The following is a 13,258-nucleotide window of genomic DNA, read 5'->3' as shown; positions in this document are numbered from 1 at the left end:
AGGGCTAGGGGCGTGCAAATATTCGAAACTTTCGAATCACGAATTGAATAGTGTCGAACCAATAGTGTCGTATTTGATTCCTCTTGGATTTGGTCTTCGAGTCAAAGTCACTATTCGCAAGTGGGAATATGTTTCGAATACCTTTAGAATATTTCAAAGTGTCTACTGTGCCCAAGTGCCTAAAAACATAAAATACATAGACATAAAACATGAGGACCTTCTAGTCAAGCAGGCTACGTCACTTGGGTAGCCATACTTTACAGGCTGTACAGCATCCGTTCACACTCTCTGAAGAGCCCCCTGCATGCAAAGAAACTACTTGTTTGCTCCTAATGCTTCATTTCTGCTTTAACAAACAACGCTTCATAATGCACTGTGCAATGACAGAAATTTGCCAACTTTAAGATTACTGGAGTGTGAACACCGTTTTACATTAATTGTGGTTATGGCTGTTCATTATTCGAAAAGTATTCAGTATTTGGTTCAATTCGCTTTTGGCACCATTCGATTTGTATTGGATTTAGTCTCAAAAATCACTATTCGCACACCCATAATTAGAGCTGGGTAGAACTAGACAAGATATACCAAAAGACACTCTTTGAATTAATGCTTAACACTGGCCCTGTTTGTATAATGTGTAAAGGATTATGCCTTATGACTTCCTCACTGAAAAAAAAAAATTCGATGACATTTGAAATAAACCAATTAATTGTGAGTTGTTATTGATGTCATCTTGTTCTTCATGCTCTTCGTATTCAGCATAACGGCGCAGTGATTTTGTTTACAGTCGCAGAGAGATTAGCTTGGGGTTTTGCAGCTAGGTTCTGAGAGCTTAACTGCCAATAAACTGATACGCAATAAGAGTTTGGTTATTTGAGTCGAAACTAATTATTTTCCCATGTCTTCCCCCTTTTCTTTCTCTTCTTTTTACTTCCATTCAGTTCTTTGAACGGTTTGACACGTTCGAATTCACGTCATCTGAGATAGACGCCATTTTCGAGTCGGCTGTGTGGCCTCAGGTGAGCATTCTTGTGAGATTTGTTCTCAACTCTAAGGAGTGTGTCTCAGTGCTTTGACAATCTCGGTCTCCCCGTTTGTGCTGCAGTTGCCTCATTTGGCTGAGTTGGCCGGGAAGCAGAAGCCCAACCCTCTGCTCAAGTTCTTCCTCACACTGAGCCGGAATCCCAGGCAAGAGTTTCATGCAACTCCATGTAGAATACGTGCACACAAACTCTGACAGAAGGGTGACAGGAGACGGCGGCTCGAAGTGGTCAACTCGGTGGGCCAACAAGGGGAAGCCTTGGAATTTTTATATGCAAAGATGGACTACATCATACTATTGCAGAAAAAGTGATAGTCCAAACTTAATGAGTTTCAAAACTTGGCCGCAAGAGCTCTAAAATGGAAAAAATTTAAACAGAGTGCATCCTTTTGGGAAGATCGTCTGTGCTAATGTGATTTGTAATTTGATTATGGGAAATTCATTATTGGTAGAGATTGAAATTAAGTTTACATTATGTAATTGTCGAGTTGAAGTTGTCTGTTGGGCACATAACTAGTCACATGTGTGCAGAGACCCAAGTTGTCTGCTTGGCAAGAGTAGCCAGCACGCCCTAGTAGACAACTTGGGTCAGATAGATAGACAGACGGATGGAAGCTAAGAATACTAGTTGGGTTAAGAAATACTTCGGAATCACTGATGCCACACTGGTGTGCTGGCACTGGGGTTCTGACATAAAAATAACAATAAAAGCTTGGCCTTTAAAATTTTGTCTTCTAGTAAACAGTTTCTTAGCACAAAAATAAAGAGAATTCAGTTTTGAAAGAATACGGTAAAACCTCACCTAACAAAGTCGCATCCTGCCTGAAAACAACTTCATTATATCTGATAATTTGTTATATATACATGTGTTTATTATAGTGTGGTTCTACTGTCCTTTTTCAGTCCAAACTTATGTAGTGTTTGTCTTCAGTATATTTCTAAAGAGATGTCACAGGAAGCATAGCCTTGTTATGATTCTCTCTCTTCTTTTTTTGTGGTTGCTTGCTTCGACAGGTATTTTGTGCTGTTTGCCAAATACAAGGCTGATGACCCGAGCACGTCTCCGCTACCGTGTCTCGTCTCACTCATGGGCAACTCGGACATTTCACCGTCCATCCTCAAGGTGCTCCTCACGATCATCGACAACATTTTGACACTCAGGGAAAGTGATGATGATGATATGGAAGATCGCAAGCGTGCGCCACCACTGGTGGTGTCGCACTGCTTTGACGTTGAGGCACGGCGCTCTACTGCTGGTTTGCCCGGTGAGTGATGGCAGCAGTAGTTCTGGTGGTGGTGGCAGCAATCATAGTAATATTAATAGTAGCAGTACCAGCAGTGGCAGTAGGAGCAGTACCAGCAATGGCAGTAGTAGTACCAGCAGTGGTAGTAGTAGCAGTACCAGCAGTGGCAGTAGTAGTAGTACAAGCAATGCCAGTAGTAGTACCAGTGATGGCAGCAGTAGTACCAGCAGTGTTAGTAGTAGTACCAGTAGTGGTAGTAGTAGCAGTACCATCAGTGACAGTAGTAGTATCAAAGCATTGGCAGCAGCAGTAGTAATAGTAGTGTGCAGTCAACCACAAAATTTGACGGAACACAAGATCTGAGAAAAGCCTGAATATATGCGCAGCCTCACAGTGCAGCCTAGTATTTGTATTTACAACCTCTACTAGTATATGTGAATAACGTTGTGATGTTCGGTTTTACTGACTACACATAGACGCTGCTCGGAAATTGAATGTTTTCTGAGATCTCGTGGTCCGTAAACTTTTGTGGTTAACTGTACAAGCAGTGACAGTAGTACTAGTAGTAGTAGTAGTAGTAGTAGTAATAGTAGTAGTAGTTATTAACAGCAGATGTGCAATGAAAAAATGGTTTTGTTAGCATAGCATTTTTCATGAGGAAGGAGTTTCTTTTCTAAATTTTGGGTACTTAAATAACAAATTCCCATTTTGCAAAGTGTACTGTAACAGAAATAGCCTGTCAGCTAAGTTCAAATCTTGCCAAAGTGATATCTTATGTTTAGCTTGGTTGCATGGATGTAGTAGACTTCCATGATACATGATTGGTTGGGACAATTAATAAGCATCCCATGTAAGCCAGCAACATGCCAATTTCACTGTGACATTGAAAATCTTGTTCAGTACAGAACTGGTGTGCTCTTCTTAGAGTAGGATTTTAAAGGAATACGAAATATGCTCCTGTGAAAAGTTATCAAAAAGCGTGCTTGGCATTGTAAACCTTGGGTAAGCAAACCTCCAAAGATTTCAGCAGGTCCAAATGTAAACTAGTGCTTTGCAAAGTCAGGCTCTGAAGAATTGGCTGGCAACTGTATTTGTACTCTTTTCAGATCAGTAAAAAAGCTATGAAGTTATTGCTGTTAATGCTAAACAGTCATAGTCAAGTGCTAAGTATGGGCAGCTTAAAATACTTTCGTACAAGTTGGCAGGTTGCAGAGTCCTGGCACAATGAGTTGTTTCTTGTCTGAAGCCACAGCAGAGAGAAAGAAGAAAAATTTGGATGAGAGCTGTAGATATTAGCCTAGTCAAGTGCCAGACATGCTAGTCGAGATGATTAGAGTGAATTAGGAGAGAATGAACTAATTGGGAAATTGAAAGAAGTTTAATAACACTCATTTGTAGAGAAAAAAAAAGAATGCTGCAATATGCAAATAGGTTGATTCCTACAAGACTTGATTAAGTCTTGTTCCTCTCAGTGCCTTTGTCTCACTTAAAACAGAAGTACAGTAAGTAGAATTTTCTCCCAGGCTCCCAGAGCATTTTGCAGTTCAAGGCATGCATCTCGATATAAAGGTTCAGCTCTCTTCTTTAAAAAGTCATTTAAGCTGCGTTTAACAATTATGGTACTGTGTATTTTATAACTTTGCCTTGAATGAATAATAAAGTGCCATTTTTTCTTTGCTTTGCTGCAGAAAAATCGGATGACGAGGTCAACTATGGGGCACTGTTGATGTTGCCATACGTTCCCCACATACTGCACAAGCTGAAATCCATTGTGGAAAGTGCCGTGCGTACCCAGAAGCCGCTGTCACCTGTCGAGCTGAACATCTTGTTAAGGCAAGTGCTGTCGCCTTGAATGACTTGGATAAGCACAGTTTTGCATGATCAGTTGCCTGAACTCATTTTCGTAGTTGCCATTGCCAAGCTGGCACAAAAACGTTTTCGATTTATTTTTTTTTATTTTTTTTGCCTAGTCAACTGCACCTCATTGTATTGGCACAAAGCTCCCATTCTCAGGACTGCAAACTTCGTTATTATACAGCAACGTCACACTGCCGATATTCGTACGCGGAAGTTGTTGTATCTCTGAAAGGATTGGTTGCAAGTTGCAAAAATTAGGAACCGTATCAACATTGGAAGCCGTGTGACATCAACCTTTCAAAATTCTGTTTGTGCTTCATTGACAGCTAATTAGCATTGCCTTGGCACTCTTTGGCCGCACATGGTCCTTGGGCCAATAATATCCAATGATCATCATCATCATGCCCACTCGGACTGCAAAGCAATTTTCGCGTGCAGCCATTTGAGTGTGTTTCTCGTTATCAGCAATATACATTTGATGAAAAACGTCTGAAAAATGTATGAGGTCTGCTGTGTAGAACGGTTGTGAGCACAAGTTATCAACTTGTGTCATCACATGTCATCAACTTGTGCTGATCAAGGAGTGTTATTGCTTTTATTTTTTCAGGATAAGTGGGCTGCTGACAAACTCTCAACAGTGTGCCGAGTTGGCAAAGCTTTTCGTCGTTGGATTTAAGAAGCTTCGAAGCCAAGCTCAGGTAACGGAAGCAAAAAAAGTTCTGTTTTCGTTTTCCTTGCTGTCGTGCAGCCATGCATGTGGGTCAAGATACATGGAAGTCACAGTCGTGTTCTTCATAGCTGTAGCCAAAGAGTTGGTCAGTGATCCTTCTTTGCTCTTTTGTTTCAGGATTCCGACCAGCAAAAGCTGGCAACTGTCCTCAACTTGGCTAAGGTTGCAGACAATCCAGACCAACTGTTGGGGTATGACAGCAAACCTTCACATTCGCATTAACACTACCTATTTCGTGCTTGGTTAGTTCATTACGATAAAGAAGTGAACTACGGGAGCCGACCAAGGTTGCATCATATCTACGAGTTACCAAACATCAACTACGAGGGTGTTGTGCTTTGAGCATAGGTTCTTTCCACCTGCGCACCGATACTTTCAAATGCAACTTTTTTGCCCACATGATTGAACATGGGAGTTTATTGCCTGGTGAAGTCAGATCATTTCCTCTATCCTTACTGCTGCCTCAGTTTATAGATTACTTGGGGGACGCATGTGTAATTGGTGCTAAATAATTTTTTTTCATGTAGGTGGGCCTGCATACATCACTCAGTTTATTACCCAATCACTTTCTTTGGTAATGTACTTCTGCTGGGTGCTGGGTCTGACATACTGCTAGCCCTAAAGATAAAGATATAAAAAGAGGCTCCTGTTACCTCCTACTGTGACCCTGCCTGGCTGTTGACTCGCTAGGTAGCTCAGTGGCTACGGCGTTGTGCCAAGCCCTAGGTCACGGGTTCAGTGCCCGGCTCTGATGGCCATGTTTTGATGGGGACGAAATGCAAGAACACTTGTGCACTTAGAATCGCGTGCAGATCAAAGAGCCCCAGGTGGTCGAAAATAATCCGGAGCTCTTCTCTGCGGTGATACTTCGGATGTTAAACCCTATGAATAACTGAATGAATCAGTCAATGAACAAATCAGCCAGATAGAGATGAACATTTGTAACAGAGTTGTAGCAGTAGAGTACCCACAGTGGTGGGTAAGCCGCTATGGTTTTGCATTGCTAAGTATGAGGTCGCAAGACCTTATCCCGGTCGCGGCAGTGGCATTTCGGTGGGAGAAAAATGCAAAAACACTGTGTCTTTTGCATTGGGGGCAACGCTAAAGATCCCCAGGTGGTTGAAATTTCCGGAGTCCTTTACTACGGTGTGTTTCATAATCATATCGTGGTTTTGGCACGTAAAACACCAGAATGTCATGTAGCAGTAGAGGTGTAATGATGTAGTTGTAACATTTTCTTTAGGAACTCTGTCTGCTGCCAGTGCCCTGTTTGCACTTGCTGGCATATTGAGTGCGGTCAAGTCAACTTTTATTTCTTTTCCAGGTACACCGCCACCCTCTTCTCGAGTCTTGCCAGTCACCAGTCGAGGCGTCTCTTGTGCGACATCTACGGCGTCGTGGCCGAACGGGTCCCGCGTTTTGCTGAACTGGCATCGTTTATCGCCAAGGTTAGTGGGCACCTTGCACAGAAGTCGTTTCGCAGAATAAAGAAGCCCTCCTGAAGCCTTGTAAAAATGTGCTTTTCATTGCTATGAAGTTGCGCTGGCATTATCATTCTGTCATTCACGACAGCACGAAATTGGGCTATATGATTTATAGATAGCATGGCAAACTGCGCAGACAACAGGATAATCAGGAATATCATCTGCACTGTCTGCCATTGTATTCATAAACCAGCGAGCCCAATTTTCTACTCATGTGCAGTTTATTCCACATTGAGGTTCTTTTACAAAACGTGCTTGCTTCCTGCACTGAATTATGGGTTCTTCTTCAACACGACTTATCTCTTTAATCTGCCTAGTCCACTGGGCTTATCTTATCATGTCGTTCATGACTACATTTACAAAAATACAGCACCTCTGCTCTGCCCAACTCAGATACTGCATTGTTAAGTTTTTCTTAGTCTTTCATCTTGCCTTTTTTTTTCTTTTACATTTAAAAAAATTTTTTTTTTTCAGGTGAACTCCTGGAATCCAAGGTTTGCAGAAGAACCAAATTACCAGACGAGGCTTGAGGGATTCAAGATGGCGGCACCCTTGGTGCTGGGACAGAAAGAAGAACCAGATGTCCGCATCGTGCTGGCCGTCATCTACAACTGCACATACACCATTCGAGCTGTGAGAGCAACTCATTGATTGTAGTTACAGCACGGCACTTTGTTGTATTTCATCATAATCATGATCATTACTATCACCAACCTCCGTTTATGGAATCCACTACAGGACTGAAGCATTCCCATGAAGGCAGAATGCAAAATAACTAGGCCAGAACTCTCTTAAGTTTGTGATAGCATACTGAGATCATGATCATGTTTCAACAACTGTGCGTGCAAGCATCACGGGTGACCTTGCTCACTCCGATCTGTCGAAGTGACATTTCTGGCTTCCGCATGTCTTACAAACTTGCGATTTTGTGCACGCTGTATGCACTTGCATATGCTGAAACAGACCTCGAGCTTTCTGTTAGATACCTCCGAAGTTGAAGTTCGCCCTTAATGTTATAATAAAGTAATCCGGGTTATAAAATAAACCCGGAGCAAGTGCCAAGACATCATGACGTTGGGCTGACTACGTGATCCTCTTCAGCGTCACGACGTCGTGAATGTGTCGTGAATGTAGGCCCCTGGGAAACAAATTTGGAAGTGGTCCGTAAAAAAAGCTATAGAGTGAAACCCCGGTTACCGTATTTATTCCATTCTAACGCATCTTCAATTGCAATGTGCACCCGTTTTCTGTGACCCCCAAAAAAGAAAAAGAAACGTCCTTGATTGTAACACGCACTCGTTTGCCGTGACATAAAAAAAAGTCCTTTAGAGCATCGCATACCTCATTCCTTACAAAAATACTACTTTCTCTCATTTGGAAAAACTCCCGATGCACTAAAGTTGCGATAAATATAAAAAAAAAATTGCAGTTTTTCCCGAAAGGCAAAGCATCAATTGCGATTGCAAATTAGTAGACAGCTATACAAAAAGCAAAAATAGTTTTTTCGGCCACATAAACTTTTAAACATTCGCTTACTAACTAGATTAACAAGCGTGGTGCCATGCATACAAGCAAATATCAACACATCTCACTCAATGACTGTGGAAATTCTTTATCAGAGCGCTGGAGTGAGGAAATGCCTCTCACTTCAACGCAAACTAAGCGATGAGAACACAGCATGGTGCACCTAGATGCATAGACTGTCTGAATTGTAGATTGCTTTCAAGATAGGGGCCGCGTGGCCCCGCCTACGCAGCAGCCGACGGAGTAGAATGCGTCTCCTGTTTGCTGCAGTCCTGTACACAAGTTACGGGAACTCCAAACGCCCGTAATGCGGCCCGATTTCCATTCATCTCTGCACACATGATCACTTGCCTTTTAATTGCGGCATTGTGATGAACTATGTGTGTCTTTGCAGTCGGCACTTCGATGCTGATAGAGCAAATGCAGAAAAGGGAAAACGGATTGTGGACTAACATAAGCCCATGTACACAGCACATGGAGGAAGCTACGGCAGCTAGGCTCGAAGCACGTACAAGGCGGCCATTTTGAAATTCCAATGGTGCTATAGTAATGCAGGTTTAAGGTCTTACTCAATTCTAATGCGCATGAAATTTTTGGACCCGTTTTATCGGAAAAAAAGTGGGCGTTAGATTCGAGTAAATACGGTATATGATCTACTCTGGACCATGCGAAAATGTATTATAATCTGACCAACAAAAATTATGTCTAGAGGACATGGTTTCGCACTAAAGAGCTGTGAAGAGCTTTAATTTAAGCAGTAGGTTAATAATTTACATGACCCAGAAACAAAAACTGCTCCAAGAGTAAATGCAAAATGAATACTGCATTGGCAGGTGCCAATCATGCTTTGTTGGAGAGATTTATCATGCTGTGTACTGAGTTCCGCGCCCCCATCGTGCTAAAGCATTCTTTTCTCCTCTACAAGCTTGGTCAGCTTGTTATAGACTTCCTTTTAGCACATGTCACTATGGGGAGTTTTCCGGGACTCCACTTATCGGGGACATGTGACCAAGTTTCTACTATTAGTAAATTATTTAGGACACTATAAGGCTTTTCAGTATTCTTTCTATGCCTTTAAGGTTCAGGAAAACAAGAAAGTTAAAAGCGTTGTCAATACTGTTTTCACCATATGCTCGGAATCAATCCTCTACTATAGTGTATTTCATAGCACCAGTATTGCTTTTTGGTGTTAGGCTGAGGGAATCAATTCTGCGTGAACAAATACACTACATGTTTCTCTGCTGTGGGACCCAGGTGGATGACCTTGCTCTCAGGGACGCTGCGTCCCATGCCCTGGCTCAGATGGGCCCAGTGTTCCAGACCTGGCTGACAGAGGACAGGGCAGCCTATGAGAAGTGCGTCACCGAGGCTCTGATGGGTGAAATTCGTCAGGGGCTGCGTGGCAAGTCAGAGGTAAGGTCTCAACTGAGATACTGTTGCCAAAAACATTTGCTGCATTTGGATTTTCAGTGAATAGCTGTGAACATCCATCATTACAAAAAGAGCAGAGAGTACAGGGTAAAACGAAGTAGATGACATAATGCTAGTTGGTCTCCGAACTGTGGTGTCCTGCCACATGAGAAAGATAATCGGATCCCCCTCTCGACTGATTGCTCATCATGCCAGCAGCTATTTTTTTGCAGACTGGCGGCTGAAAGGGCATGTATAGGGAGAGTGTAGAATGTGATGTGGATGACACACTGCAGCTGTGTCCTTCACCTCGATTTGAAGTGCCTTCTGTGCTATTCGTGAAGTCTTTAGCCTAAACCACTTCTCCATTACAGCTGCCATCTCAGCCATTGGCCAGCTTTCCTATTTCTATCTGAGCCACTTCTTTGCTTGCACGTGGCGGTAAATGTGCATATGTAGTGGTGCGCTAAAGCTCTCCGATTTCTTTGTGTTTTTGAAACAGCTTGGTTAAAGTTCACTTTTTGAAACAGTCTATTGCACAGGATTGGGAAGTAAAGCTCAGCCATTCACTGTTTGCAAATAGATCAGCAGACATGGGCACAGGTTTGAACATATATTTTTTTTTCTTGAGCAAATTCAGTCTCATTAAATTCAGCATAATATAACGTGATACTCCAACAGCGTGTTTAGGTTCTTGGGTTTGCCACCAAGTAGCAGAACCGAGAGTCTTGTTTTTTTTCTGTCCGACAGCCCAGCCGCGTGGAATTTGTGCGCGTGCTGTCGCAACTGTTGCAACAGTGTAGCGAGCACCCATCCCTGACCGGACTGAGCCAGCTGTGCTGCAGGCAGGACGTGGAGCTTGACTTCTGGGAGAACCTCTGTCACATACAGGTATGGCGTATGCCTTTGACGTCCGATTCAACTGAGAAAATATTGTCGTGAGAATGCAACCAAACAGTGAATTGAAAAGGAGTGACCAAGACAGACGAGGCTCTAAGGTTCCGTGTTTTCTATTTTTATCTCCGTGTTCTTGTGCTGATGCCTTGTCGCCTCGAGCTGCCACCGAGCCTGACTCTCATAATCATTGAACTCCTTTAGCTGGTTTTGAAGGCAGAGAGAGAGAGAGAGAGAGAGAGAGAGAATGTTAATGAGAACCTGCAGTTTAGTCGGCTGGTCCTAGGCCTCCTGCGATGGGACGTTGAGGTCTTGCCTCTTCGCCTCTTCGTAGGCCTGCTGGGTCGCCCAGAGTTGGTCGTCGAGATGGGAGCTCCGCAGGGCGGCATGCCATCTCAACGAGAGGGTCACGGGATTAAGGTCTGGGTATTGATGTCAGAGAGAGAATAATAGGGCATATTTAAATGATGGTTTGAGGCCTGTTTGGGTAATCGTGTCACTGTGTTTTCAGCTAAGCCGTTTCGATGCAATGTAGATTAGGTGCTGCAGGTGCCAAAAGAAGAGGCTTTCCACAATCAAAGTACTTTTCACAATTTTCGTGATCTGATCCCTGCTTTACTCTCAGGAAAGCTGAAAGGCGGTGTCCTGAAGCTGTTGTTGCCAGACTTGCCGTTGTTGGTTTCCTTCTAAACAGAGGCAGCCACATTTAGATGTGGCCTATAGTATCTCTAGAAATACTGGTCTGTAGAGATTTCGACGCACGTGAACGGACTGTAGACTAGGTACCTGCTGCTGTGGATCAGTCACTATGGTGCTGAGTACAAGTCTGCGAGTTCAGTTCCTAGCCCCATGTGTGGAATTCCATAACTCTTGCAAAAGTGGCAGGCAAACACTGAAATGACGAACCAATCGCCTCATGGACAGTGGTGTAGTGGGCATTGGCTTGGAATGTAAATACTTTTGCCATCTTAGTTTTATGGAAGATGTAGTTTTCTTCACTTGGACACTCCAAGACTCTTTTGCTTTGGTAATAGATGGCACCAGTTGATGTCGCAGTAGGGCAGATATGTCAGCCATGCTGTTTGCCTGACAAGTTAGCTTCGCCTGACAAGTTAGCTTCGCCTGACAAGTTAGCTTCGCCTGACAAGTTAGCTTCGCCTGACAAGTTAGCCTCACAGTCATCTAAAAATGATTTAACATAGAACTTTGCACCACTGACTTGTGTTGCCCTGCAAGTGATGATTGTCGCACCCCTGAAGCCGCCCATCGTCGGACAGTAAAATGTCTGCACGATAAAGAGCCACATAGTACTGAGCGAATTTTGTGATATGTTGGTGAATCTTGATGCCCTCGCATTGAGCTGAACGCAGGGCATTGTAAACACTAGCACACACTGCACTCGGCTGTGGCGTCTTTTTGTGCACTTGACGCCCGACCTGCATCGAGACCAGTTGGCAGGCCGGGTACAATAACGCCGCAGCGACAGCTTGGAAACGAGCACTCGTAACCTACGGGCTCTTTGATGGCATTCTTTAGTAATCTGATGCAGGGTACTCACGCATAGGAAGTGGTGCAACGTGAGTGGGTAACCTTTTTCACTAGTGAAAGATGCAACTTTTGGACACTTGAAATGTAAAGGGATGTTCAATTTCTGAGAGTTGCTGCCTTTGTCAGTCTTCCTTAAGTGCATTTCAAGTGTAATACACTTTGAATGTTTAAGTCAATAGGGACTGTTAATAACATTACAGAAATCTTGCAGCGCTTGTTTCACGCCAAGAAAAGACTTAGTTTAAACATATTCAGATTTATTCTGAAGAGAGTGCACAGGTGCACTCTCTTCGATGCAGCATATCAATGCTGTCAGTGGTCGATTTTTCGGACTGCGAAAATGTCAGAAAGATCGGGCAGTCTGAAAGAACCGAATGCATGTCGTTTACTGCCCCCAAGGGCTCAAATCACCACAGGCACTTACAAAATAGCTCTAAAGGCCTGCCAGTACACCTATTGGGCGTATCGGTGCTCGTACTGTGTCCCGTAACAATTACCCCTTTACACTCTCGGTATGCTTCACCGCATAACACTGCTGTAATGAGGCGAAGGTGACTTAATAAAAGCGGCATTATGCTATGCGCCGTGCTTTCCGAGCTTCTATGCCATTGGCGAGTATTACAAAGGCGGAGTCGGCGCCATTGCTAACAGCGTCGAATTGTTTCAATGATAAACACTGCATCGAACAGCAAGAAGCTTGGTAGCGATCATTGAAGTAGCTAGGCCTAGCGTTGCCGCGGTGATGGCTACGACTGCGTGCGAGAGCGCCGATTTGAGGCGGCGAGATAAAATGGCCGCGGTGGTGGCTTCGATTCATGAAGGAAGGAAAACGTTTGGAGGGAGCCTCGCGCAACGCGATTGAAGCCAAACCAGGTGGCCCAACACGTGATCGCACGTCAAAGTGCACTGTTGCTTTTAGTGTTCCTGCCCTGCAGGCAGAGCAACCTGCAGGGCAGTCGAACAAGCGCACACTGAATAGAAAAATTACTGGCATAGCTACTGGGAACTAAACGTCTCACCAAATCTCGATTCTTGCTCCGTCTCGGCGCAAGCGGTCATGTGTTGGGCCATCACTGGGCAAACTGAAATTGAAATTGATTTTGAAATTGAATTGAAATTGATTTTATTCGTTATAGATTACAGGTTATAAAAAAATAATATACAGAAGGAGGTCCCATAGTCAATCACTGTATTGGGACCTCCTGTTATTTATAAATATGAGTTTTCTAAAGCAACGACCAGAACTACATTAAAATCATATATAAGCAAACATGGAAGCAAGTAAGTACTGGAGAATGCAAAACAAGATTAGGAGTTAGTTACAATAAATCTAACAAAGGAAATTATATAATTGCAAGGAGCAAATGCAGCAAAACTAAATGAACTAAATGAATTTAACAGTAACGGACAAAACATTTTACCCAAACATGCAATAAAAAAAAAGAATTTCAAATACACATGACCATAAATGCAACAATAGAAACAACAAAAAAAAGACTGAAATACACATGACTATTGATAAAAA

The 13,258-nt window shown here is 43.2% G+C and overlaps 1 protein-coding gene across 1 annotated transcript in view; it reads left to right on the top strand.

Moving 5' to 3' along the window:
- LOC126543682 (small subunit processome component 20 homolog) overlaps positions 1 to 13,258 on the top strand; it is a 90,814-nt gene that overhangs the window by 29,220 nt on the left and 48,336 nt on the right. Inside the window, exons 28-37 of the mRNA XM_055078150.2 lie at positions 942 to 1,019; positions 1,106 to 1,188; positions 2,057 to 2,307; positions 3,975 to 4,123; positions 4,662 to 4,841; positions 4,991 to 5,064; positions 6,198 to 6,321; positions 6,832 to 6,990; positions 9,136 to 9,294; positions 10,042 to 10,182. Of these exons, the coding sequence (XP_054934125.1) occupies positions 942 to 1,019; positions 1,106 to 1,188; positions 2,057 to 2,307; positions 3,975 to 4,123; positions 4,662 to 4,841; positions 4,991 to 5,064; positions 6,198 to 6,321; positions 6,832 to 6,990; positions 9,136 to 9,294; positions 10,042 to 10,182 (1,398 nt within the window). The remainder of the gene's footprint in view (positions 1 to 941; positions 1,020 to 1,105; positions 1,189 to 2,056; positions 2,308 to 3,974; positions 4,124 to 4,661; positions 4,842 to 4,990; positions 5,065 to 6,197; positions 6,322 to 6,831; positions 6,991 to 9,135; positions 9,295 to 10,041; positions 10,183 to 13,258) is intronic.

This window comes from Dermacentor andersoni, chromosome 10, assembly GCF_023375885.2.
Source record: "Dermacentor andersoni chromosome 10, qqDerAnde1_hic_scaffold, whole genome shotgun sequence".
Taxonomy (NCBI): Eukaryota; Metazoa; Arthropoda; class Arachnida; order Ixodida; family Ixodidae; genus Dermacentor; species Dermacentor andersoni.
The sequence above is the reverse complement of the archived record's forward strand: the minus strand, read 5'-3'. Positions and strand labels throughout refer to the sequence as shown.